General features: G+C 26.6%; 6 protein-coding genes across 14 annotated transcripts; 3 read left to right on the top strand and 3 right to left on the bottom strand.

Moving 5' to 3' along the window:
• LOC124422528 (serine/threonine-protein kinase RIO3-like) lies at nt 1-1,909 on the top strand. The gene is made up of 5 exons (XM_046959072.1): nt 1-274; nt 540-656; nt 796-977; nt 1,088-1,188; nt 1,359-1,909. The coding sequence occupies exons 2-5, from the start codon at nt 562-564 to the stop codon at nt 1,620-1,622; spliced, it is 642 nt and encodes a 213-aa protein (XP_046815028.1). The 5' UTR covers nt 1-274; nt 540-561; the 3' UTR covers nt 1,623-1,909.
• Nucleotides 1,910-3,548: 1,639 nt separating this feature from the next.
• LOC124422527 (FAS-associated factor 2) lies at nt 3,549-6,106 on the bottom strand. The gene is made up of 8 exons (XM_046959070.1): nt 5,780-6,106; nt 5,623-5,703; nt 5,293-5,521; nt 5,036-5,222; nt 4,724-4,897; nt 4,526-4,621; nt 4,132-4,444; nt 3,549-4,049 (listed from the first exon to the last, which is right to left on the bottom strand). The coding sequence occupies exons 1-8, from the start codon at nt 5,837-5,839 to the stop codon at nt 3,885-3,887; spliced, it is 1,305 nt and encodes a 434-aa protein (XP_046815026.1). The 5' UTR covers nt 5,840-6,106; the 3' UTR covers nt 3,549-3,884.
• A 113-nt stretch (nt 6,107-6,219) lies between these two features.
• Nucleotides 6,220-7,300, top strand: LOC124422529. 2 transcript variants are annotated; one of them, XM_046959074.1, is made up of 3 exons: nt 6,220-6,293; nt 6,869-6,958; nt 7,021-7,300. In XM_046959074.1, the coding sequence occupies exons 2-3, from the start codon at nt 6,873-6,875 to the stop codon at nt 7,271-7,273; spliced, it is 339 nt and encodes a 112-aa protein (XP_046815030.1). In that variant the 5' UTR covers nt 6,220-6,293; nt 6,869-6,872; the 3' UTR covers nt 7,274-7,300. The 2 variants fall into 2 exon arrangements, with proteins under 2 accessions (XP_046815030.1, XP_046815029.1); XM_046959073.1 differs by lacking the exon at nt 6,220-6,293 and adding an exon at nt 6,358-6,690.
• A 9-nt stretch (nt 7,301-7,309) lies between these two features.
• On the bottom strand, nt 7,310-11,537 carry LOC124422523 (2-hydroxyacyl-CoA lyase 1). Of its 3 annotated transcripts, none has more exons than XM_046959060.1 (12): nt 11,298-11,537; nt 9,823-9,964; nt 9,653-9,683; nt 9,357-9,538; nt 9,067-9,243; nt 8,716-8,957; nt 8,442-8,627; nt 8,287-8,362; nt 7,977-8,214; nt 7,802-7,909; nt 7,610-7,733; nt 7,310-7,541 (listed from the first exon to the last, which is right to left on the bottom strand). In XM_046959060.1, the coding sequence occupies exons 1-12, from the start codon at nt 11,340-11,342 to the stop codon at nt 7,446-7,448; spliced, it is 1,647 nt and encodes a 548-aa protein (XP_046815016.1). In that variant the 5' UTR covers nt 11,343-11,537; the 3' UTR covers nt 7,310-7,445. The 3 variants fall into 3 exon arrangements, with proteins under 3 accessions (XP_046815016.1, XP_046815015.1, XP_046815017.1); XM_046959059.1 differs by having other exon boundaries at nt 9,653-9,737; nt 11,298-11,531; XM_046959061.1 differs by lacking the exons at nt 9,823-9,964; nt 11,298-11,537 and adding an exon at nt 10,932-11,022.
• LOC124422525 (sialin-like) lies at nt 10,010-18,866 on the top strand. 4 transcript variants are annotated; one of them, XM_046959069.1, is made up of 6 exons: nt 10,013-10,578; nt 12,836-13,079; nt 15,240-16,083; nt 16,174-16,493; nt 16,564-16,808; nt 18,686-18,866. In XM_046959069.1, exons 2-6 carry the CDS (start codon nt 13,049-13,051, stop codon nt 18,848-18,850), a joined length of 1,605 nt encoding a protein of 534 aa, XP_046815025.1. In that variant the 5' UTR covers nt 10,013-10,578; nt 12,836-13,048; the 3' UTR covers nt 18,851-18,866. The 4 variants fall into 4 exon arrangements, with proteins under 4 accessions (XP_046815021.1, XP_046815025.1, XP_046815024.1 ...); XM_046959068.1 differs by lacking the exons at nt 10,013-10,578; nt 12,836-13,079 and adding exons at nt 14,114-14,136; nt 15,056-15,087; XM_046959067.1 differs by lacking the exons at nt 10,013-10,578; nt 12,836-13,079 and adding exons at nt 14,884-14,912; nt 15,056-15,087.
• An 808-nt stretch (nt 18,867-19,674) lies between these two features.
• On the bottom strand, nt 19,675-23,792 carry LOC124422524 (arginyl-tRNA--protein transferase 1). 3 transcript variants are annotated; one of them, XM_046959062.1, is made up of 10 exons: nt 23,712-23,792; nt 23,446-23,625; nt 23,193-23,319; nt 23,007-23,137; nt 22,504-22,934; nt 21,649-21,810; nt 20,683-20,838; nt 20,331-20,503; nt 19,984-20,245; nt 19,675-19,900 (listed from the first exon to the last, which is right to left on the bottom strand). In XM_046959062.1, the coding sequence occupies exons 2-10, from the start codon at nt 23,540-23,542 to the stop codon at nt 19,754-19,756; spliced, it is 1,686 nt and encodes a 561-aa protein (XP_046815018.1). In that variant the 5' UTR covers nt 23,543-23,625; nt 23,712-23,792; the 3' UTR covers nt 19,675-19,753. The 3 variants fall into 3 exon arrangements, with proteins under 3 accessions (XP_046815018.1, XP_046815019.1, XP_046815020.1); XM_046959063.1 differs by lacking the exon at nt 20,683-20,838 and having other exon boundaries at nt 23,446-23,758; XM_046959064.1 differs by lacking the exon at nt 21,649-21,810 and having other exon boundaries at nt 23,446-23,758.
• Between the last annotated feature and the right edge of the window lie 1,835 nt (nt 23,793-25,627).

Raw genomic sequence — 25,627 nt, 5'->3', positions numbered from 1 at the left:
TTTTTTTTTATTTAGTGAAATTAACAAACGATTGTAGAGTATTTGTATGATACATAATAGAAATACAAAAAAAAAAAATTATATTGCGCGCTATCTAACTTTATAAGTATAGAGTTAAACTTGTAGGCACTCCTTTGTCGCCCATATATTTTACACTTGTGTTAAGTCAACGGGAAGTTCTATTTTTATATTATATTTTGTTTTACGTATATATTTCTCAACGTATTGTAATTTTACGCCTGGTTTTTAGGATTCATCTTTCCCTTTATCAGTGGTAAATAATTTTTTCTACCTCATAAAACAATATATTTGTATATATTTAAGCTCATTATAAAATATTGCTAATTACATTTAAGAATTGCACATTTGATCGTAATCGATATCGATATTATAATCTTTGTAATTATTTCAATATTATATGAGAAACATAATATAAGTATATTAATTCTTTTCTGTTTATCTATTTAAAAATTATATATTTATCTATTTCATAATTATTTCAATTACGTGTATATAATATAAATTTATTATTTATTTAGCGCTTCCTATTATATTTTAATAATGACTTCACCATGGAGAAAAATTCAATCAGTAGAAGATCCTGTCAGTTTATTGGAGATAACTTCTGATCAACTTGCAAAAAGCTTACAAGAAAAGTAATTATTATATATGTATAAAAGATTTATTTATATATATATATATATATATATATATATATATATATATATAAATATATATATATATATATATCAAAATGTATGTATAGTTTATTTTATATTATATCTTTGTACATAGAGAATTGAAAAAATATAAAGATTCTTTAAAAGAAGAGCCGATTACAGAGATATATGATACATATGAATCAAATGATACAGATAGCGATGCTGTAATTGCACAAATGCTACAAGCTCAATATAATCGAGAATATGACATGATGTTAAAGCGTACTGAAACAAAAGTTAATCGTGATTCTAAAGGTTATAATTTATATATATATTTTCTGTCTCTCTCTCTCTCTCTCTATCAAATTTATATTGCCTTAGTTTATATTAAGTTATTTATTAATTTCATTATGTTTCCATTATAGTAAATATTTCATACACTAAATATCGAATGTCTTCATTTGAGGAACCAGATGAAAGAAAAACAGATACCGATGATGCGAATAAAGACTTTGACCGTTTTGTAGTAAGTAAATATATAAATAATGAATTTTATTTATAGGTAACAAAAAAGACTTTAAATAATTACAAAGCTCTTACAATTTCTCAAATAATATATTTAGAGAAGTTATACATTACATCGCCAACTAATTATAATATGCAGTGATGATAAGTAAATGTTTTTAAATACTTTAGAGTGTAGAGAAGGAGTATGCTTCAATACCTCGTTGTGGCTATAAAAAAGTAGGTGAAGGATCACAAATTGTAACAAAGCATGATATGTTAATGTCATCAAGGATAAATGCATGCAGGGTTTTACAATTTCCACCTGGTATTGATACAGGAGACACAGGTGGATTTGATGTAAAATTAAATAATAAAGTATTTAATAGTTTGCGTGCTCACAGTCATGCACAATGGTCAAAAGAAAAAGCAAAGGCAAGACCTCATTCCAAATAAGATATAAAAGAGTACATCTTCTATTAGTTTTGTTTTTTTAGCAGTCTTATGCAATGAAAATGAAATATTTGATTAAATGAAATATTCATTGCCTTTGTATTGTATTCTTGATCAAGTTTACAATTTTAATTGCAATACATTGTGAAATCAAAAACAGGAGTGCTTGATATTAAATATATAAAAGTATTTGATAAAACAAGGTTCGTTACTATTTAAATTTTACAATTTATAGTTTCCACATTTTTCTTGATTGAAATAAATATTGTTTTATTAAAGTATCAAATTAATATTATGGTGTTTTTCTAATATTTAGCGACATATTGATTAGCATACATTTTTCTTATCTTTTATTTTTTTCATTTCTTTTTATTTTTACTTTAATTAATTTTGTAAGAAAAATCATTCTTACCTTTTTGATATAAAATTACAATACGTACATGGGAAATACTATAAATATCAGAAAATTACATCATTTAGATAGATGGGTGTGTTTATTAACATTTGATATTTTTATATATAAATAATTTTTTTAAGGATAAAATATCAATTGCAAAGTATGTTTATGTGCAACAAGACTAGAAATTTAAAGAATAATGTATTAATTGAACTGCGTCAAATGTAAAAAATATTATAACCTTAAAATTACTGTAATATGAGTTACGCACAAATTCATATGATATAAAACAATTCTAATGTTGCAACATAATTTTATACATAACAAATCAGTAATATTATTATTAAATCTTGAATAATGAAGAAATACTGAAAATTTGTTTATAATATCCTTATGCGCATTTTTTTGATAATAACAAAAAATTTAATTATGTTAATTATCCGTCTGTAAAATCTCATTTTGCAATTGATATAATTTTCAAATTAATTTCATAAATATCAAATATGGTGTTTTCCCAAATATTAATTGTACTTATAATAATTATGAAAATTTATATACTTACGTAATACATAAAATATTTAAAACGGTAGAAAGCAAGAATGTAAAAAAAATGATTACACACACAAAAGGTGTTTTTCTTTTTGATAAGTTTATATGTCGTATTTGTTCCTTTCTTTATTAATGTTATTCTTTTTTTCATTAAATAAACAATACACAAATGTCATGAATACATACCTATTTCATTCAATATGATCTTTTGCACACTGATAATTTATAATGATTTAAATTATTTATTCATTTATACTTTCATATTTTGTATGGATCAAAAAAAATTATGAAATGGCCAGCATAAAAAAAAGGAACGTTGTTGTTAAATATAGAATTAATTATTTAAATAGATTCTAATTGTTTAATTTTTCTTTGGTTTAAACAACCAATATACAAAGCTACAAAATAACTTATATTTTTCTTAAACATTCTGCTTTCTAGTAAGTTAATGTATGTACATAGCCATGCGGATAATTGCATAAATCTTTATATGCAGTTCAGTTAGTTTTGTTTTAATACAATTTTTATCTGCATAGAAATGCTGCAAGTTTATTAAATTATATTTAAATGCAATGAAACCAATGGTGTTAGCATTGTTTTTGTACATAATAGTATAAATGCCAATTAAATACTAAATTTTCTTTTGCTTTAGTAAAATAAAAACATAATGTATATAACCCAATGTACATTATCTTTTTCCAAATCGAATTTAAATCAAGATATTTTTTATTTTTATAAAATGCCATTTGCGCTACATAGTCTTATGTTTTATATATGACCAATGCAATTTAAAATATTCTTTTCCTTCAATTGTATACGAATCATAGATTTTATAAATTTTTTTGATCATATAATAGTAGCGCATAAGGATACTCCATTTCATTAATATATAAATTATCTCAAGCAAAATATAATGCACATTTGTCTGTTCTTAAACAAAAGCGGGTATGTTTTTGTTTCCCAACTTTTTAAACAAAATTCAATCTTTTTCTAGTCATATATTTAATGAACATATTACTTATGGCCATCATTTTTTAATACCAACAATTCTCTCCAAAATTATAACACAATGAACACCTTTTCAATTCTTATCTTTGTATCATATTGTTCATACAATGACATTGTTTTATAACTATTTTCTCATTTCAGTAGACTGAACTTTGCATAAAATACTAGAATGTATCAAATATATATATATATACATATACATATATATATATATTATAATCTTTTGATAAGTTTCTCTTGTGATAGTATCATTCTTTTATTGGAATGATACTTAAAATATTAAGAATGAATTATTGAATTATTAATCAAGGTTAGTCAGCTAAATCATTAACATGCAAAACTTCTCTATGGGTTAAGCCAGCTGATGATAAAGTTAAAATATCTCTGCATGGATATAGGATTCTTTTAGGATAACTTGTTGTTATCTCAAAACTTGCAGGAGAATCCGGTTGACTAAATATCCAATGATATACGTCCTGTAAATAATATATTAATTATTGACATTATTCTTGAAAAATTAAGCTAAACAAAAGCTTAAAAAATTAAATATCGCATTACTTCAATTGTGTCAGACATAAGGAATCGCCTTTTCATTGTCCTTTCACCCAATTTAATTTGTAGATGACAAGCATTAGGATTAGCAGGTTCAGGTTCCATGGGTATTTTTTGAACAGTAAGTTTTTTTTCAAGACGAATTCTTTCTATTTCCTGTTCCTGCGCATTCAATTGTTCCTTTTCACGTGCCTCCTGTTCTTCTCTAGCCCTACGTTCTTCCTCTCTTCTACGATCTTTTTCCTGATCAGCACGTAATGATTCTTCATATGCACGATCTTGTTGTTGACGTAATGACTGCGCAGCACTGCGCTCTGCTCTATAATACACAAATGATCATATGGAATCTTGTTACTTTTGTAATTAATCAATTACATGATCAAATTAAAAGTTATATTACCTATCTTGACGTGCTTGAATTAAATTAATTTCGTTTTGTTGAATAATCGTTTGTAAACGTGATATTAAATCAGCAGCAGATGGTGTACCTTCCATCCTACAAAATCATTTTTTCAGAATGTTTCTAGAATATTTATTGACTATATTTTATGAAAAATGAAGTATTGTATTTTTTAAGAATTCAATTCTTACTACATACCGTCCAACTATCGTCATTCGATTGTCTTTCAAAACTATAATAGCCAAGAAAGGATAAGAGCCAGATTTAAGAGCTTCTGAAACTTTATAGCCTTCTCCAGATTGTACATTACAAGCCCAAAATAATGTATGAGTATTCATAAATCGTATAACTTCAGGATCATTCAATGTATTTCTAGAGTAAAAACTTGTTTGATGTTAGCCATGTAAAAAAGCGATTCATTTATATATAATTTGCTTTTATATATATATATATATATATATATATATATTATCATAAATTGTTACTATTATTAATTATTATAAACTTTACCTGCACCATTGATCAGTATCTTGGGCCTCATCTTTTTGTAAATAAACTAATAAAAATCTTAACTCTTGTTTGGCATCAGATAGAGCTTGACTGTAAGAACCCTGGTAAAATACAGGATGGATAATGCCATAACGTTCTTCATATGATCTAATGAATGTCATTACATCTTCCACTGGATCAGAAGAAACTTAAAGAACAAGACATATTGTTTTAAATGCGCTAACTTCATATTTCTACTATGTTCATGTTATACGTACTGGGCCTGACTTCTGATCTAAATAATGATAGACCTAGCTGCAAGATACTCCATATTATATTATAACACATAGAAAAGATATAGGGTAGAAGACCACCGCCTCCACCACTCGAACTACTTGCATGGTTAAAATATATTCTAGAACTACTGTCGTCAACGACTTGTGGTGGCCTCGATCGTGAATCTTGTGCATACATTGACGGACGTCCTTCGTATAAATTTAATTGTTCCTACCATAATATAAGACAAAATATATATTATATATATATATATATATATATATCAACATGGACAATAAAAAATGTCCTATTAGAGAGATATTTGCAAATACCTGAACAGCCACTTCCAAATTCCAATTATGCCTTTGTAGAACATCTCTACAGACAGATAAATCTTCTATGCCTGTCAGATCCTAAAAGTAATTGATACATTACAACAACATAGGAATAATATTTTAGATTGTAATAAAGCAGAATATATTCTTTTACCTGAAACTGAATAACTTTCTCAGTCTGATCACCATTTAATTCCTCTAGGAGGTCTGCCATGACAATATTTGTGTCAATGAAGTGTAAATATGAATTTTTAAAAACTTTTTTCACGTTATAGCAAATTCATCAGCTGATACAAAGAATAAGTGTACGATCAAAATATCGAAAAAACTGTGCGAACATTTGTAGAGCGATACAAAGGAATTTGACTTTTAATTTATCTATCGCAAATTTTACGGTTTTCCACTTATTATTATTACAATACGTTTCGTTTCATTTCTTTGCTTTCCGCCGAATGTTTTCGATGTCATGTCTTTACGATAATTTACAATTTCAAGGTTCTCTTTCATGCGACACGACTACAAGTGACGTCATATCCTTGCACACCGAGGGATCACCAATCAACAAACTCCTGTATTGTTATTGGTAGATCATTATTATAATTCATAAGTCTCCTAGAAATAAGCTATTTTTTGTAAATTATTAATACAAAGCAAGTTCAAAATATCAAGTAAGATAAACACTCTCTTGATAATTTTTGAAAGAAATAAGTTTCAGCAAATGCTTTAATATATTTTTAACGAAGAAAATTATTGTTCCCCTATTGTGGATAACCAATAATATTTTTAAATTTCTCTAAACTGATTGGCTAATGATCAATGAATGTTTTCTTAATATTATTATTTTTGATTGTGTGACTGTTTTTCTATTAATGATATATACAGAATAGATAGTTCTTTCCTATTATATAAAATGGCGGGAATTTTCATATATATCTGTTTTACTGTATTTCAAACTAATAATAGCTGATGGAAAAGGTTGGGTACTGTTTCTTGACATTTATTAAGAAACAAATTGAGACTATTTAATATTTTTAACAAGTTTAGGAATTTTTATAGAAGATACAAGTAACTATATATCATTATAAATTCTTTCTATATTTTTAATATATATTAACCTCAATTATATATCATATATCACCTATAATTTATATATACATATGTATATGTTTTTGCATATATATATAATTTTTATTTTGATATAATATAAAAAGAATATTATTTAACTTCATGTTTGCTTGCTTAGAGAGATGCCAATGTTTGAAGGAGGAAATTCTGACACTGAAATATTAATTGAAGAAACATTGGAAGACATTTGGAATATTACATTAAAAATGTAATAATATAAAATTACGTATAATATTATTAACATTTCTTAATATGATCTTTAATTTGTAGAAAGAAAGAATTGGATATTATAAATGACCTTGTAAGAGAAAATGGAGATTTCAGTGTAGCAGTCATACGAACAAATCAAAGTTTACTAAAAATAATTGACAAAAAAGGTATAGATTTATCTACTATTGAAGAAGAAGAGAAATGTGAAGATGGTAATATTAATGATACTAATAGTAAGAATGGATCAGATATTGTTGACCCTCTTGTCTCTGTTATAAATAGATTTTCAAAGATTTTAGAAAACAATGAATAATTAATGCAATTAAATAATTATATTGTACCATTACAATTTTTCTACCTTTTTTTATAATGTAAGTAAAATTATAATTTTACATTTGATATGTAAATATTTTCATACATTCCATGATAAAACCCAGTAATTCATTATCTTAAAATTATGATTTAAAATTTAATAAATTGATATTTCAAAGCTTAGACTCAGTGAGCCAAGTATATTTTTGTTCCTTGCGATCAGCTTGAGGGTCAATCATTATATTTATTAAACTTGGCGCATTTAATTCCTACAAAATGTAATTTTGTATTAAAATAATATAATAATATAAGGTTGGAACTTTTCATTATAACTTACTGCAAATGATTTTTTTAATGCTTGTTGAATTTCTTCTACAGTCATGCAAAAATGGCCTTTTTTTCCAAACATTTCTATCATTTTTTCATAATGAGTTCCAGATGTTAAGCTATGAGGTGGGATCCTTTATCACAAATTTTTAATTAGAAAAAATATTTATATTTAACAATGTTTAATCATACAATAACTTACGTTTGTGTTGGATCACCAGTCATTTGTATTTCTTTAAATGTTTTATTGTCCAAACCATTATATATACCGTTATTATTTATTATGATAACAATAATAGGTAATTGGTATCTGGAAAGATATAAAATATTTTGCTGGAAATATCCTAGACTTCTGCGGGAAAGAATTAAAATATTACCTAAACATAGTTTCAATTTCCATTCCAGAAAATCCAAATGCACTATCTCCTTCAATGCAAAGCACTCTCTTTCCAGGCACATTATCTTTACAATATAGAGCGGCTGCAATTGCAAAACCTAAACCTACACCCATAGTACCAAATGTTCCAGCATCTAAGCGATGACGAGGTAAATTATTTAACAGGATAGTACGTCCGATATCCATTGTATTAGCACCCTCGGAGCAAATTATACAGTCTATGTAAATAATAAAATATAACATTGATATAAATCTTAATATAAATCATAATATTGAAATATAAAATTTACCATTTGGTATAAAATTTTGTATACATTTAAAAGTCACATAATAATTTAATGGTACAGATTCATTCAAGGACATTTGCTGCAAGTTAAAATATTACACACAATTATCAATAATATATTGAAGCATATATTATGTAATGTAATTAATAGAATTATACCTGTACAATTTTTTTATTTTTATCTGCTTTTGAATTAAGTTCATTCCACCATGGACAATCTTTAGTAATTTTCCATTTTCGATGTAGCAGTGCCTTTATTAAAGACTCTACTGTACAATTTATATCAGCTTGTATAGCAACTGCAGATGAAATGGAATTATGTAATTCTTCTGCGCAAAGATCAACCTAAAATGAATTTGATTTATTTTAAAAATATTTAATTAATTAAGAATATTACATAATAATTAATTTTCTATAACATTTATTCCAGTACCTGTATAATTTTTACAGTGCTTTGAAATCGAGGTGGACGCCCAAAATGCAGCATCCAATTGAGCCTAGCACCTAATAATAATATTACATCAGATTGTTGCAAAGCATATGTTCTTGCACTAGAAATACATAATGGATCCGTATCTGGAACAACCCCTTTTCCCATTGGTGTTGGAAGAAAAGGAATGTCTGTTAGGTGGACAAACTTCCGAACTTGTTGCTCAGCTCGACCATAAGCAGCTCCTGATATCAATTATTTGCAAAAACAATTCTAATTTTATTGATAATTGAAAAATTATTATTTTTATAGGATTGTTTTAGTTTTTAATTTAAAAACAGAATTATTTTTTACCTTTGCCTACTATAACTAATGGTTTTTTTGACTGTATTAATATATTAACAGCTTCCTCAATTTGTCTATTATCAGGAAATATCAATGGTGGTTCAGGGCAAGGTAAGACCAGTGCAATTTCTTTTTCATCAACATTTTGCGTTAATATTGTTGCTGGCAAATCTAAGTAAGTTGCACCTTTGAATAAAATATAAAATATAAGATTAAACATAAAATTTAAACATAAAAATAAATGATACAATAAACAGTAGAAAATGAAAGATAAAATAATATTTATAATGTACATATACCTGGTCTACCATAGGTTGAATATCGTACTGCCTTTTCTACATGAACAGGAATCAAAGCTGCAGATGATGGTCTAGCTGCATATTTACAATAAGGCTTACTAGCTTCTACTTGGGGCCATTCTTGAAAACCCCCAATACCTTCATGATCTTGAGGACATGAACCTCCTACTACTAAAAGTGGCCTATAATAATTTTAATAATGATTTATTATTAAAGATTTCATTGAGTAATTATATATTTTATAATGTATTATTAAAATTTTTAAATAATACATTACATTTATTAAATCTTCTTACCAACAATTAATTTGTGCATTAGCCATGCCACCTAAAACATGAAGTAAGCCAGGTCCAGATACGCATAATACAACTGCAGGCTTTTCTAATTGATTATAAATTCAATATTATTAAATTTATCTTCTAAATATATAATGTGACAAGTATGAAATTCAATTAATCGTATTTACTTGTTAAATAACCATAAGCTTGAGCTGCATAACATGCGGCTTGTTCATTTCTGAATCCTAAATATCGTAGACCTGCTAATTGCATATTTACAGCTAGTTCTATCACTGGATGCCCCATTATACCAAAAACATATTCTAGTCCCTATGAAATCATGTAAATAGACATATAAAACGAAAATGTAAATTAATAGTAGTTAATCTATATTAAATTCGATCAAAGTTATTAATTATTGGATCAAAATTAGACTGAATTGAAATGGGTCAAAAATTGGTAATTATTATCATTATTATGTGTAAAAAAAATTAATTTTATAGAAATAAAGTATGTAATTTATTTTATCTGTTATTTTAAATGGAGAGATTTTTATAAAAATATGAACAAATATTAAATATGTATAATTGATAAATATGATAATTTGTAAGTTTGACGTACAGTGGGAGTAGCAAAAGATAAACTTTTGCATTAAATCCATATACATTATTATCACGTTCATAAAGGCGTATAAAGTAAGTAATTCTTTATACGCCGATAGTGAGTAAACAACAAAGAAATAAGTCATACTTCTATTAAAATTGTTTTTAATAACCGAACATATCAATAAGTATTCGTATTTAACTTGCTTCGTGATTTCTTAATAACGTTATTTTGGAATAATTAATTTCTGATACAGGTGAAATTTGTTTATATGGATTACGAAGAATATAATGTTCGAGCATCACTTATTGGACCGCGGGAAGAACATCAGAGTTATAAAAGTAAGACAAAAAAGATTACAATCATTTCAAATAATATTTGTGCATTAAAAATATTATTCAAATGTAATATATTATAGAATTTGTAATTTATATGTATATCATATATATATATATATATATATATATATATATATATATATATATATATAATATATAATATATAATATATATATATATTTAAATTTGATTTATTATTTATTTATTACAAGATCAGAATTTCAAAAAAACATTATTATTTTATTGAAAAAAAGTAAATTACAATGATAGGAAGTCGATAGATCATTTTGAAATTTCCTTCAAAAAGAAATATAATACATTCGAATATTAAAGAAGAGAAAAGTGGGTTCAATTACCTAACAGAAGCTGATTTGAATACAATAGGCATATAGATGTGAATTTGATGAAAAATTGTGATATAATATCTAACATATGTGAAAAAAGAATAAATGTAAAATAAAGATAATTTAATCCATTTTTTTTTACACTACAATACTCATAATGTACAGATGTACAAATACAGATAATTAAGTACTTATTTAACAAGATTCAATATTGAATTATGAAAATTTTATCGCATAAATTTATATTGGATTATATTCTCGTTCACTTTAAAAATTTTTGAAAAATTGATAAAAATGAAGATAAACGAAGATAAATGATGAATTAGTGTAAAACAATACATAACCTAAAAAATATAATGTCAGTTTTTACAAACATACCTGTTGTTTAAGGGCTTCTGCCATAATTTGATTACCGTTTTTCATTTTCCCTAAAAATTCACGAAATCTAATATACTGAAAGAAAATACTTTTTTCGTTTAAATCGTCTAGAAAAAAAGCTTCGTTTAAATTGCTTTATTTTTTCGTCGTAAGTCAATGTTTTATTTCATCATTAATAATCACTGGTATATCTTGAATTGTAAAACGGACAATAACAATATACATATATCATGAATTCATATAAATAATTGCTTATCATTCCGATAAATCTATAGGTATAAAGATGATATATAAAATATATTTTTATTTTAAAATTATCTATTGAGCTCATGAATAATAAAAATTTTATGAATTCTGATAAGTATTTTCTAGATAAATGTTTTAGATATATTTTGCTACGTTAATAAACACGTAACGTCAAAGAGATTTTATATGTAAGATACCTTATTTAGTTACAAAATACTTATTTATCCTTACTTTTACTGTGTCTTAACAATTTAGTAATTACAGAAAAACTTGTAGTAGTTTAGAAAAATCTTTCTTGAACGAGTTAATAATTCATGCAATTCGAAATGCTCAAGAATTCGTACGATTAAATATACCGTATACACACATATACGCGCGCGTGTGTATGTATATATATATATATCTATATGTGTATATATTTTTGTGTATATTTATATATGTATATAATTTGTAAAAGTAAATGATTTGTAAGAAGTCAGGTTTTAAATCTTATTTACGAAAAAAATATATACTTCATACTTAATTCATGTATCTGTATTTGGACTGTAAGATCATAAATCAAAAATAAAACACAGTTATACATATTTTTGAACAAAATTCTGTTTGCAAAACTGCTTTAAAATGTGTTTAATATTATTTTCAATATTTTATAGTATAGATCTATTTACATTTAAATGATTCTTACGAAAGTAAATATAAATTTATTGCAAATTTTTAGAATGTTACTTATTTATAATTTCTTATAATGTAAACTTTTTTATATGAATAATGAAATAATAAAAGATATTAAAAGAAAAACTGAGAGAAATGAACGTCTTGTATATCGATTATTTATAAAAATATATATGTAAGTGATCATAAATTAATTAATAAGAAAATATATATTTGATAAGTGTAAGTGCGAATGGTAGTGGCAAACAGATTAAAAATTGTCGATATATGTATATATATACACACACATACACATACATACATACACACACACATACACACACACACACTCTCTCTCTCTCTCAATAATTGATATATATATATATATATATATATATATATATATAATAGTTTATTATATAATAAAAATCATTATTACATAAAATATTGATATTTTATTGATTGATTTGACATAATATTTGAATAATTGAAATAATAATAATAACAATTTAAATCTCGAAAAGACATTTTCTGAATCGATGAAAAATTTAAAAATCATTTAAATGTTCAAACTATAAGAAAAAGTTTCTACCCTTAAGAGAAGCTTTTCCGAGCCTCCACCTCTGCACTTTTACTTACAGCAGGATATATAAATACGCGTCTCGATGTCCAATGTCACCAGTCCTTCATCTAGGTTGGTAGAGTTTATTTCGTGCGACAACTTCCGAAAATTGTCTTTTGTAACACTTTACCAATTATTTGCACGAACTAGTATTGTCAAGTTGAGATCGTCTAAATGTTCTTTTGATCGTACGTGATTTGATTTTTTTTTTCTTTGCTCGACAGTGAGTAGAATGAAGAAGAAGTTACAAATACTCATTTCAAGTAAGTTATTCAACTCGAATATTCGATAGAATATTAAGATATTTTACTGTTCGAAATGTCCCAGTTAACATCATATTGTACACGTTTTATTATATGTTTTAAGATTAAAAGAAAAATAAAAGAAACGTGCGCTTTTTTGAATACTTTTTTTTATATTTTTAATTATTATTTTTCTTTTCTATGCTTTTTTCACAACTCAATAGAAAACAAACAAAAGCTATTATTTTCGCAAATTTATAAAGAATATGAAATCGCGAAAAACTTGTCGTTCTTTATGCAGCGCGCAGTCTAACTAATTGTAAGTGAAAGTAATGAGTTTTTCAAACATGATAATCTGGTCGTTGGTAAAAGTAGCTCAAACAATAAATTGCATGCGATCTATACCGGTTGATAGCACACATAATAGCACAACTATCACTTAATTATCATTTTTCGAAAAAGTAATTTGAAATAATATTCTTATTTTTATATAAGAACATATAATTTATATATATATATATATATATATATATATATATATAAATATATTGGATCACCGACTTTCCTTCGATGTTTCACTCTTGTTGTCATTACCGGACGTTTGTACCGAAGAAAGTCAACGGTTTTCTTTTCTACTTTTCAGTAGCGTAGTATCGAATGATATTGGCGATTTCATGTTTTATAAATCTTATGCGATTTTGTTTTCCTGCGATATTATTCTACAATATTCACACGGCATAATTTTATGTAATTCTTATATAGAATATAGAATTATATTATATAGAAGGAATTTATTTTTCAAATAAAAGTAGAAATTAACATCAATGTAAATTTCTACGCCATTGTTGATCTTTCGATCCTAGGTAAATGTAAATTTCCTTGAGTTCGACATGATGATTACGATTGCTTTCGGCATTTTTGGCATATTTTGCATTTTGTGTCCGTTACTTAACCTTTTTAGTTGAATTCTAACTTGTCTGAAGCAACTCATAAAATATCTACAAGAATTATTATATTCGTTTATAAATAATATATAAGAATATAAATTTTCATAAATTAACGGGAGAAATATGATTGGGTAATCATTTATTTATAATTTTCATCGATTTGACTACAAAGTTATGAAATTATCGATCACATTACAAAGTCGATGTATATATCCGCACAAATATTTTGTAATTTGATAGTACAGATTATCCTAGTCAATCTAACTGCGACAGTTCGAACGGTATTACAAGAGAACATATAAATTGCAGTTTTTATTTCACGGTGATCTCTCGTACGTACCTATTCAAGTCGCGATATTATATCGTCGGATAATATATAACCAAGTGTATTTGATTCGTCCTTGAATATAAACTGTCATGATTTTCTGATAAAAATAATCTAGTAGTATTTTAAATCCGCAATTTAAAAATAGTTATTTAACCATTCGAGATTTGCGAATTTTTTGTTTTACACGAGCATATATATGATAACATTAACATTTATTTATATCCATTCACTCATTATTTTATACAAGTTTCTACTTCGTCACTCGACAAAGTACTTTTTCAATTCACACATTAATGCGAACGCGAAAATACGATTGGTAAAAAATAAAGTATTTCCTTATACGTAATTAAAGTTTTTCTATTGAATAATAACAGTTAACTTCACGTTTATATTCGTTACTATAACGATTTAAATAGCATAACGTAAAACTAAATATGTAATGAGAAAAGATTTGAAATAAGAAAGTTTCTGCTCCAAATTCAATCTCTAGATTTTGTAAATCCGTATAAAAGAATTAGTAGATTATAATAATTTAATCAATTAGTTTCTCTGGTGATGTGCATCAATGCATAATATAATGTATGTTTAGTAATGCTTGATTATTGAACCACAAAGTCATTCGTTTCTCTTTCACGTAATAATTGTCTTTGAAAAGAGAAAGAACGATTAGCTTGTGGATCGACCGTCGAGCACAACTAAATTGTACGTATTATTATTTCTAGAAGACATCCAACATTTTTCTGGAAATTGTTACGTAAGTCACTAGAAAGATGATCTGTAAAACGATCTGATTAAATTTCAAACGTCTTAAAGTTCGATATATTAGTCATAACGATTGCATAATTATAAATTAATTATAATTTATATATAAATTATGATTAAAACTTTCATCATCATTAATTTCAGGATGGATTCCAACGAGAATATTAATATGCTTAATGATGTTTACTTGCTGTTGGACCAGTTACATGTGTCGTTTACAAATGCCTATCTTGGCAGTACCAATGATCAAGACTTCACCGACCGAAGATGTAACCGGTGCATGTTTCAATGACAATGAACGTCAACGGCGATCTCTTTTGATGCTCGAACCGATTGATTTCATTGAAGAATATATTATGGACAGAAAATTAAACTTTTACGAAACCAAAGAGATTGAAGGTGAAGGTGAACGCTTTCTCCGACAAACAGATGACCAAGCTGAACAACCAAGTCGACCTTCAAGTTTTGAACTTTTTAATGGATTGCCTTTTGATTGGAGTCCTCATATTCGCGGACAGTTAATAGCTGCTTACGGTTACGGATATATTCCTGGATGTTTTCTTGGCGGTCTGATGGCCTTGAAATGGGGTCCACGAAAGGCAATTCTTTGGACATCCGTATTAGCGGCTTTTATAAGTCTAATCACTCCTTTACTAGCACAAATTCATTGGGGTGCACTCGTATTCGCTAGAATGATTATAGGATTGACCGGAGGCGTCACTTTTCCCGCTTGTCACACTTTAGTTGCCAAATGGGCACCTCCTGATGAACGAGCGCGTTTTGTTTGGTCTCTTTTAGGTGGTACGTTTGGTACTGTCTTCACGTATCCTATGGTTGCTGCTATAGCTGATTATATGAATTGGGAATCTGCGTGGTACATACCATCTTTGATGATGTTTTTATGGATAATATTTTGGGCATTGTTAACTTTTGATTCACCTATGGAACATCCGGGTATAACTGAAGAGGAAAAAGAATATATTTTGAAGTAATTTGTTTCGTGTACAAATTATTGATCTTGATATTTATTTCTAAGTAAAATATCAATATAATAATTATTTCTTTTATATACTTTCAGTTCTCAAGCTGGAATAGTGAGAATGCAAAAGCCTACGTTAAAGCAGACACCGATCAAACAGATATTTACTTCGATTCCGTTCATCAGTCTTGTTATCTGCCACTTTGGCAATCTTTTCTTACTCTTTTTTTATCAAAATTCGTTAATGTTGTACATGACGAAAGCACTAGGTTTTCAACTTACCAAAGGCGGTACTGCTGCCGGTCTTCCTTGGGCTGGTAGAATGTTATTTGGTTTCTTTTTTTGTTGGGCTGGCGATAACATTAAAAAGAAACAACTTATGAGTGTCACTAAACTTCGAAAATGTGCTACTATATTTTGTAGGTAGTGAACGCTTAGAAATGGAAAATAACAATTTGCATAGAATATTATTTTATATTTTTTTTCCAGCTCATCTATTACCAGGCATCTTTTTAATATTAGTTGGTTATGCCGAATGTTCCTTATATCTTGCTAACGTATTCTTGTTCTTTGCTTTGGGTTTCAACGGAGCGGCGAGTATAGCGAATCTCTCGAACAATCAAGATATCTCTCCAAACTTTGCAGGTTTTTTGTACGGAATTATGAATACTGTTGGGAGTGTATCTAGTGTGATAATACCAACGATGGTGGAAGAAATTGCAGGCAAATATGGGGTGAGTCTACTCATTTGATTAAATAAATTTCTTAATTTATCGTAATATATGATTATATTACCTATACATATATATATATATATATATAGGTATATGTATACGTACATATATTATATATAAAATTGCTTTTCGCATATCTAACAACTTCGTATCGTAGGAAAAATTCTATAGGTTGTGTATCGCATAGTATAGATAGTATTAAGAAGTTGACATATACGCTTTATGTAACAATTTTAGTACTTTCATGTTCAACGTCTTAATACTGTTCTGTTTTATGTTATGTATCTTATAATACGATCTCATTAAAGTCTATATGCTTTACGTGCAAAATTGCTTTCTGCATATCCAGCAGATTAGTACTACTTTGTATTATGTTCTATATATTCATAGTACGGGCGGTTCTAATTTTTTTGTATATGTACCTTCGTGCAAAATTATTTTTCGTATATTATTAACATTACAGTACTATTATGTACTATGGTGCGTATGTCATGGTATGTATCGTATCGAGCCCTTGTATATATGCCGTGTAAAATTACTTTCCTCATATCAAACACCTTGTTACTATGTTTTATATATCATAGTACAATCTTCATTAGGTAGTTTATGTTTCTACTGTGCAAAATTGCTTCTCACATATCTAGTACTTTAATACTACCCTGTACTATATCGTATATCTTATATTACATGTCGTATAGTACCGTTGTATATGTATCTCGTGTACAAAATTGTTTTTTCAAATCGAACATCAAGTTAATACATTGTACTATGCTGTATATCTCATAGTATGAGCTTTATTTTATATTAATACATGTGTCTTCCTTGCAAAATTCGATTCTCATATATGTAGTATCTTGATATTATCTTGTACTACATATTTCGTGTATCTTATTGTACAGGTCGTTATAGACAATTCGTATCTTGTATTAAAAATAAAATTGGATCGGTCATCTTTTAAATACAATTATCAAACTGGAATGTGATAAAATGCTAACATGTTTCGTTTCCCGTATATGCAACAGGAATTGCATTCACATAAGATTAATCATAATTTGACGCTATTATATTAGTTTTCTCTCATCAGATTTACATTATTGCGCATGATTATTGGATTAGAAAGGTAATGCGCGTACAAAATGTCGAAATAGTATATTCCAAACACGTGGGAAGTTTCTCCTTTTATCGAAACGTGCCTGAGATTTCCAATAAAATTCATGGTGATAACGACTATTAGATATTACTTGTTTTTATATAAATTATATGCAATAATTTATAGTACAAGATATGTCAACGCATCGTTTCATCAAGAAAAATCGCACATTACATTACGTTTCATGCTTACTTGCTAATATATCAAAGCTTTCATCATTGTCATCATTTTTATCACCGCTTCCGTATGCATAGTATATAAGAAGAAATCATGTAATAAACATATATTAGAATATAATAGAATATTCTAAGAATTTTTTCGAATTTTATTAAGAAGTGTTGGAAATTTCACATGAAATGTTTACAATTTCTCTTACTATCAAAAATAATAATTTTGTTCGAATATTTTTATGTTTAGAAATTGATTAAAACTAAAAATATGTAATTATTATATGACTTTTAAATAAATATGAAATAAAAATAAATAAAAAATTAATAATTTTTTATTGCTCATTAACATGAAAAATAATACCCGCAATATAAATAATTACGTAATATTAAATAATTATTTAGCATTTTGTATTTCTTTTTATCTTATTATATAGCAATTATATATTACATCTATTTTATATATTAGGATGTTTTTATATGTACATACACAATTGTTTTTATCTATTTTGCATTTAATAATATCGTTTTGATGGTATATAAATATATTTTTTTCTTAGAATCCAATCCATAAATGGCGAATACTATTTTGGATTGGTGCTGGTGTGTGCATTCTGAGTATGGTTATTTTTATTATTGGTGGAAGTGGAGAAATACAAAAATGGAATGAAATTAAAGATCAACCAGATGCAGAGAGGGGAAAGGCAGAAGCTGGAACGACATAGGCATTGCTTTCGTATACTTTGATTATAATGCTTTAATTATTTGTTTCTAAAATTGAAATCGGAAAAATATAATATATAATATAGAAAATCGGAATTAACATTAAAAAAAAGATTTGATAATATTAAATCAATGTTATTTTAATTGTTATGATATAATATATTATGTATTTATATAAATTATAAAAATATTTCTAATCAACATAAAATGATTAAATCATTTGCACGTTTCACAAATTTTTCGGAGAACATGTCGATTTTATTTGCATTATTTAAATATGTAAATATAACTCATTGCGTGTAGAAAAATAGTAACTGAAATTGTCTTACGAACGTCCAGGAAATAAAACGCGAGATTACATAAGTATCAAGTTATGTTTTTATAAATATTGTTTCATAATATCTACATTATGACGTTATCATTGATAATCATTATATACTAATTTATCCGGAACGTTTTGGTCACGCTAACCAAAGATTAATATCATTCTTTGGAATTTTCTATATAATAACAACTTAATTTGAAGACAGTAATGAAAAGATTTTAATGATACGCTCGAAATATTTACAAAATATTTTTAAATAAGAGAAAATTTTCAATAATATTAATTAAAAAGTAATTATTTTTCGTAAAAGATGTAATCTATTAATATATTATACACATTTGTGTCATAGTTAAAAAAAATTAAAAAAAAATTCATTTTTTCTCCTACATTAGAAATCCATTTTATTTTAATTAATTAATATATTTGTTTTTAGGTTAAAACACATGTATTTTCATATATTTTTTTTTAGTTTTCAATTAATTAATAACTCAAAATCCAGAATAACAAATAAAATTGTTCATTATTATTGTTCATGAAACTATATACTCTCGATAAAATAATGTCATTTATTCTTCAAAAATTAGCTACGATAAAGAAGCAGACTTTGCGCACATTTCATTCCAACTAGGCTAGCATACTTTTTCAATTCTTCTTCTTCTTGCTTTATATTTCTTTGTGCTTTATAAATTCTGTAAGTCATTATCATTTCTCTATATAAAATGAATATCTGAAAATATCGCAAATCTTAGTTTAATTTATTAAGGTAAAAATGTAAATAATGTTTTGAACAAAGTAAGAATATAAACAGACCTTATTAATATCCACTATACCATCTTCATCTATGGCATCTATGTCCTCATTGAATCTACAATACTTTTCTTTGTCCAAACTTGCTAAACAAGGTTCAATGTCACACCAAACATAAGTTTCTGGACATAATAGCTTAGATGGTTTCATTCTAGCTTTGTACCGCATCTTAGGGCAAGTATGTATGTAAAATCCCATGTAGTAATATTTTAAATTATTCGCGATTTTATTAAGATGTCTTGTTAAATAAATTTCTTTCAAAGAGCTGAAAACAATAAATATATATTTCAAATGAAGAAATATTCAAGAATTTCAATTATATAGAAAAAAATATAAAACTATTTATTGACCTAAAAGTTCCTAAAGAAAGAAAAGAGTATTCTGGATCATAAAAGAAATATACGCTCGAAACACACGATGGCAAAATATCAATAACACCAATAGCAATCAATTCATTGTCCAGCCAATATTGCTCGTGAAAAGAACCATACCCTTGAGGTGGGCCATTTTCAGGTATCCATTCCTTTAAAATGTCATATAAAATAATATTAATTAAAAATTAAATAAAATACTTTTATAAAATTATTAATTACATTTTTGGTATTTAGTTTAATATATAATTGGCATTAGAGATTGCACATAAAAAATATGTATAAATTTTATTTAATAAATTAAAAATATTGAATGGAATACAAAGTGTACCTGCAAAGGGCTCTCTACAAGAAAATTGACAAATGTTTTTTTATTACATTCCTCTGGTTCATCTCCATGAATAGCCATTTGATACTTTTTGTAAAGATTTGCACTTATATCGAGAGATTTAAGAAATTCTTCTGTCCTTACCCTCACTAATTTTATCTAATAAATTCGTGAAAAAAATTATGAATAAAAGAAAATACGCTTATTGCATTATTAGATATGCAAGGTAAATTATATATTTGTTTTATTTTTATTCTAAAACAACAAAGTAAATAATAACTTTAATTTATCAATCGAATATCGATAATTTCGATAATAATCGATAATTTATAATCGATTGATAAACTTTAATTTTTAATATTTTAAGCTAGTATTAGAGTTTATTTATGAAATAATATTAAAGAAAACAACTTTATAGATATATGTATTTGGTGTAGTTCGCCTTATATGTTAAAAATAAACTATCAATACAGACAAAAGGTCCACTTTGCTCCAATATAACTTCTTATTTAGATCAATATTATGTACAACATTTTTACATATAAGTACAATATCAGAAGAAGTAAGAACTTTTACGATTTATATTATATTATTTGAAATATTTATAGAACATTCTCTAATGCTTTTGAAAGTATCATTTGTTTCATTTTTCTAAATTCTATATATTTTATAAAACATTAAGAAAATTTGTTACTATCTGAACAGTCTTGCATTAAATTATATACAAGAAATTATTATTTATTAAATCAATAAAAAAAAATTGATACTTCTATTGGGTTGTCCGAAAAGTTTGTGCAGATTTTATTTTTACGCTACCTACCAAAAATCGACACGAACTTTCTGGACAACCTAACACATAAGTACAAATAATACACAAAGTAAAGAAATATAACAAAAAATTTTGATGCATCTACTGTTCATTTTGATAGTATTTTACAGATCAGTGATCTTGCCACAATTCACATTTACCTGTAATGGGGATTTCACAAGAAACCTTGTATACTGTTGCTCTGTAATCTTCTCTGTTGGAATCCGATGTATTGTGCTTTGATATTTTTTATAGACCTCATAAGATTTTTTTGAAGTCATTAGATATCCAGAACTCATCGGTGAGGTTCTAACTAGTTTCAGCTTATAAAATTCATTAATTTAATACAAATTTATTCAATGAAAAGTAAATCAAACTATCTTCATAATGAAATATATAAGCCTGAATAACAGTTATCAACTGAATTGGAAGAACAGAAAAGTATGCTGTAAAAATTATATTCCTTTGAGAAGAGTAATCTTAAAGTTACAGAGCACTAATATATAGACCAATTTCTTGAATCTTTAATGACGTATCTGCAACATGTTTGTTTCATAAGTTTAAATTTCAAATACAATTGGAGAAAAGAGGACCATATTAGCAATTGTAGAATAATTTATTTATACTGTTATAAATAATTAAAATTATTAAATATATCAACTGGATTATAATGGCAATCACTGGATTATAATAGATCATTTGAAATAATTTTCTGTTCGTGTATATAAAAAATGTTTTCTTTCTATAATACATTGTAACCTATAGAAAAATATATAAAAACCATATAATTTTTTTCCTTTCTTTTCTTCTTTCATTGTTAGCCAGCCCTTCTTTAAAAATGATATAATATAAATAGAAGATAGTAAAATACATGATAATATGGATACTGATATATTTTTTGATAGTATGAAAAAGAAAGAAAACATTTCGATTGATAATTATTAATGAGATATTGGAATATAAGATTTATTTAATATTTATTACATTTCAAATGTTTTTATCTTAATATATCTTACCTCCAATTTTTTTGTTCCAGTCCATATTTCATCAAACAATTCCTCTAAAGTTTTAACATAATTTTGTTGCTTGCTTTCTTTAAAGGCAGTTTCAATTTCTTTTAATGACTTCCCTTGAGCTAACAATTTCTTTTGTTTGCGTTCTATACGTAAAAATTTTGCTTTTTTACAAGGTATGCTACTAGAATTATTACCTTCTTGTATTGTACTTGTTTCTAAAGCAACAGATATATTTTCTTCAGGATTTTGGATAGAAGCACTACTATCTGAATGTAGTTCATTCTTTAAATTACAGAAATTCTTGCTGTAATTTAACACCTTAGGATTTAATATTTCATTGGGTTCATTATCTATCGATGATACATTTAATTTGGAAATATTTTTCTGTGCCAGTATCGCATGCTTATTTGGAATTTGCTCAAAATTTATATCTACAAATATAGCTTACTTAAAATAGAGAATATTCTAAATTGTAATCTATGTAAATATAATTATAGGTATACCAGTAATATCTTGGCGTTCATCATTAGTATCCATAATTTCATCTTTTTTTAGTTCATTTCTTAAAAACTTCGTCATACGCTTTAAAATCTTTTTTTGTGATTTGGAGATCTTGAAGTTCAAAGCTTCACACCTATAGATTATAAATTTATGCATTGTTTTACATCTATATAAAAAGATATACTCACTTGATGGTATACATAGGACAACATGTCTGATCCATTGTAGGTTTATAACAATAACTACCACTTCTTCTCCATCCTCTATCTATTAAATTTTGATAATCTTCAACTGTCAAAGAGTGTGCCCACATACCTAAAATTTTTTCAATTATTCATATACATACAGAACAATATCATAGATTAGGTTATGTTGTTTTATTTTGTAAATTATACAAATTCATTGTCATTATTTTGATGAACATCTAATTAAAGCTTTTACCATGACTAAAATTTGTATTTGGACTTTTGCAATAACCACACGCATGTCTTTTTTCTTGAGCATAATACTCAACAATACTGAGAGGTTCATCAGACATTTTCTTTTAGTATTTACTTGATTTTGTTCAACAATTAAAGAACCAAATAACAGTTTTATTTTTCACATATTGTAATTCTGTAACTATAAGAATGAAACTTTCTATTAATACGCTTTTAATTCTACGTTAAAATCAGTTTTAGTAGGTATTACTAATGACTAGTAGTAACCATAAGATCGTTTCAGAACATATTCTTCGGTGCGCCATCTTGGATTATTGAAACGAATGGCGTATAAGTATGAATTTTCAAACAAAAAGATATATCGACTCAAATCATTTTCGAAATATATTCTCAGTTATTTCAGATAACTACAAAAATGCAAATTATTTTTGTCAATGTTATTTTTCGATATTCATATCAATATCTTTTGATATGATTAGACGACAAAATATTGTTTAGTACCAACCATGTACTGATTTTGTTAAATAAAATAAAACTTGTACCGTGATATCATTATTAATTCGGGCAGATAAATAAATATTTAAATCTTCAAGTATTTATCAAAAAATAACATACAATAACTCATCCCTTCATTCGTGAAAGAAGCGATCGCTTTTATGAATGAACTTATCTTTTACGCATCAACGAACGGCCGTTACTACGGCTACAGAAACATTGATCTGTTCTTTTGGAGTTACCCCTTCCAACGACTTATTATGGTTTTTCGAATGGAGATCTATTTATTCTACTTATTAATTATATGAATATAGAACAAATAATGACTTTCATTTGTTTTTCGATTTTATTATTAGAAAAAAAGTATATATCCACATTTTTTTTCTATATCATGAACGAATTTTATCTACCTGTTTTATTATACCCAATAGGTTCTAGTCATATTTCAATTATCCTTCTGTCAGAGAATCTTTAGTTTATCAATTCTCTATTCTCATCCTTCTCTTATACCATCGTTGTACGTTGTACACGCGTAATTCTCCCACCAACTAGGGATTCGCCGAATAGAAAATCAACGATTGACGTCAATAGGAACCACCCTTCAGGACGTGAACGCAAGATTAGATCAAGCAATATCAACAAATAACAATTATCCTTTTTTTAAAGAATTCTTTTTCTTTTTCTATTCATTCACTCTTCTGTTACCGTATTCATAATTCATAATTCTAGAAAATTAATTGCTAAATTTCTTTTAAATAAAAATTTATCGAAATTTATCTCTCTTTATTGAAAAGAAAAAAATATGTTTTCTTTGAAGAAGATGCAGTTGACGATTTGCTATTATCAAACGCAAGCATCAAATGTCTTTTAGAATTCTAAAATTTTATTTTGCTCATATCTGCATGCATTTTCGTGCACGTGATTTTACGCAAGCGTGGTATTACTTCATTGAAAATAGGTCAATTACGGGGAAAATCTATACACCGATAAATTACGCATTCTTTACTAATGATTTAATATTAATTTTCGATTAAACCGTGGTAATAAATATTTCTATTTGGGTTTAACATTTTCATTTTGTGAAGGAGAAAAATATTTGTTGGATTTCTCAGTTTATCTTGTTACCTCTGGCAATTCATGGTAGAGAAAAACTATAGACCGTATTACGTTTTCACGTGGGCGTTTGGCCTGTTGCGAAGAATGAATTGAAAGTCCATTTTTGTTTATATTTGGCAATCAGACGAATATAAAAATCATCAAACATATTGGAAAATATGCTCATGAATATTTTCAATGCTAAATGAGGATGAAAGTTCTTTCATTTAATTATTCTTGAAAGATTTAAAAAAAAAGAGGGCAAGCGTACGTGAGAGAAAAAGAAGAATAAGGGAAAAAAGGAGAATGAAGAAAAGAAGAAAGAGAAGAAGAAGGAGGCGGAAACATCCCGAGGGTAGCTATGTGCTCGGGTCATTGCGTGGGTAGATCAGTATCACAATAAATGAAAAAGTGTAGGTGGATGCGCACGTTCGTTATTGCAAGTCTTCTACGCAAATAGCGAAAATGTGTGGGCGAAAAGTACGAAAACAAAAGGGGATGAGGATATAGATATATCTACAGACATACACACATACTAACACGAGGAAACATATACAATAATTCTTTGATTCACACATGTACTTGCTACAGGT

The sequence above is a fragment of the Vespa crabro genome, chromosome 3 (genome assembly GCF_910589235.1).
Source record: "Vespa crabro chromosome 3, iyVesCrab1.2, whole genome shotgun sequence".
NCBI classification, from domain to species: Eukaryota; Metazoa; Arthropoda; class Insecta; order Hymenoptera; family Vespidae; genus Vespa; species Vespa crabro.
This window is presented reverse-complemented; position numbering and strand designations above follow the sequence as displayed.

Excerpts from the sequence above, each read along its gene's own strand:
- LOC124422525 (XM_046959065.1), top strand. The coding sequence starts at position 10,509 with ATGGATTACGAAGAATATAATGTTCGAGCATCACTTATTGGACCGCGG. Across the intron at positions 16,084-16,173 it reads GAAAAAGAATATATTTTGAA|TTCTCAAGCTGGAATAGTGA; the intron begins GTAATTTGTTTC and ends ATATACTTTCAG. Across the intron at positions 16,809-18,685 it reads AAATTGCAGGCAAATATGGG|AATCCAATCCATAAATGGCG; the intron begins GTGAGTCTACTC and ends TTTTTTTCTTAG.
- LOC124422528 (XM_046959072.1), top strand. The coding sequence starts at position 562 with ATGACTTCACCATGGAGAAAAATTCAATCAGTAGAAGATCCTGTCAGT. Across the intron at positions 978-1,087 it reads AGTTAATCGTGATTCTAAAG|TAAATATTTCATACACTAAA; the intron begins GTTATAATTTAT and ends TTTCCATTATAG. Across the intron at positions 1,189-1,358 it reads AAGACTTTGACCGTTTTGTA|AGTGTAGAGAAGGAGTATGC; the intron begins GTAAGTAAATAT and ends TAAATACTTTAG.
- LOC124422524 (XM_046959062.1), bottom strand. The coding sequence starts at position 23,542 with ATGTCTGATGAACCTCTCAGTATTGTTGAGTATTATGCTCAAGAAAAA. Across the intron at positions 23,138-23,192 it reads TGTCCTATGTATACCATCAA|GTGTGAAGCTTTGAACTTCA; the intron begins GTGAGTATATCT and ends TATAATCTATAG. Across the intron at positions 20,246-20,330 it reads CTTTCTTTAGGAACTTTTAG|CTCTTTGAAAGAAATTTATT; the intron begins GTCAATAAATAG and ends TATTGTTTTCAG.
- LOC124422523 (XM_046959059.1), bottom strand. The coding sequence starts at position 11,342 with ATGAAAAACGGTAATCAAATTATGGCAGAAGCCCTTAAACAACAG. Across the intron at positions 7,910-7,976 it reads GAAATTGAAACTATGTTTAG|ATACCAATTACCTATTATTG; the intron begins GTAATATTTTAA and ends ATATCTTTCCAG. Across the intron at positions 7,734-7,801 it reads ACTGGTGATCCAACACAAAC|GATCCCACCTCATAGCTTAA; the intron begins GTAAGTTATTGT and ends TTTGTGATAAAG.
- LOC124422529 (XM_046959074.1), top strand. The coding sequence starts at position 6,873 with ATGCCAATGTTTGAAGGAGGAAATTCTGACACTGAAATATTAATTGAA. Across the intron at positions 6,959-7,020 it reads TGGAATATTACATTAAAAAT|AAAGAAAGAATTGGATATTA; the intron begins GTAATAATATAA and ends TTTAATTTGTAG.
- LOC124422527 (XM_046959070.1), bottom strand. The coding sequence starts at position 5,839 with ATGGCAGACCTCCTAGAGGAATTAAATGGTGATCAGACTGAGAAAGTT. Across the intron at positions 5,704-5,779 it reads AGAAAGTTATTCAGTTTCAG|GATCTGACAGGCATAGAAGA; the intron begins GTAAAAGAATAT and ends AATTACTTTTAG. Across the intron at positions 5,223-5,292 it reads TAGATCAGAAGTCAGGCCCA|TTTCTTCTGATCCAGTGGAA; the intron begins GTACGTATAACA and ends TTGTTCTTTAAG.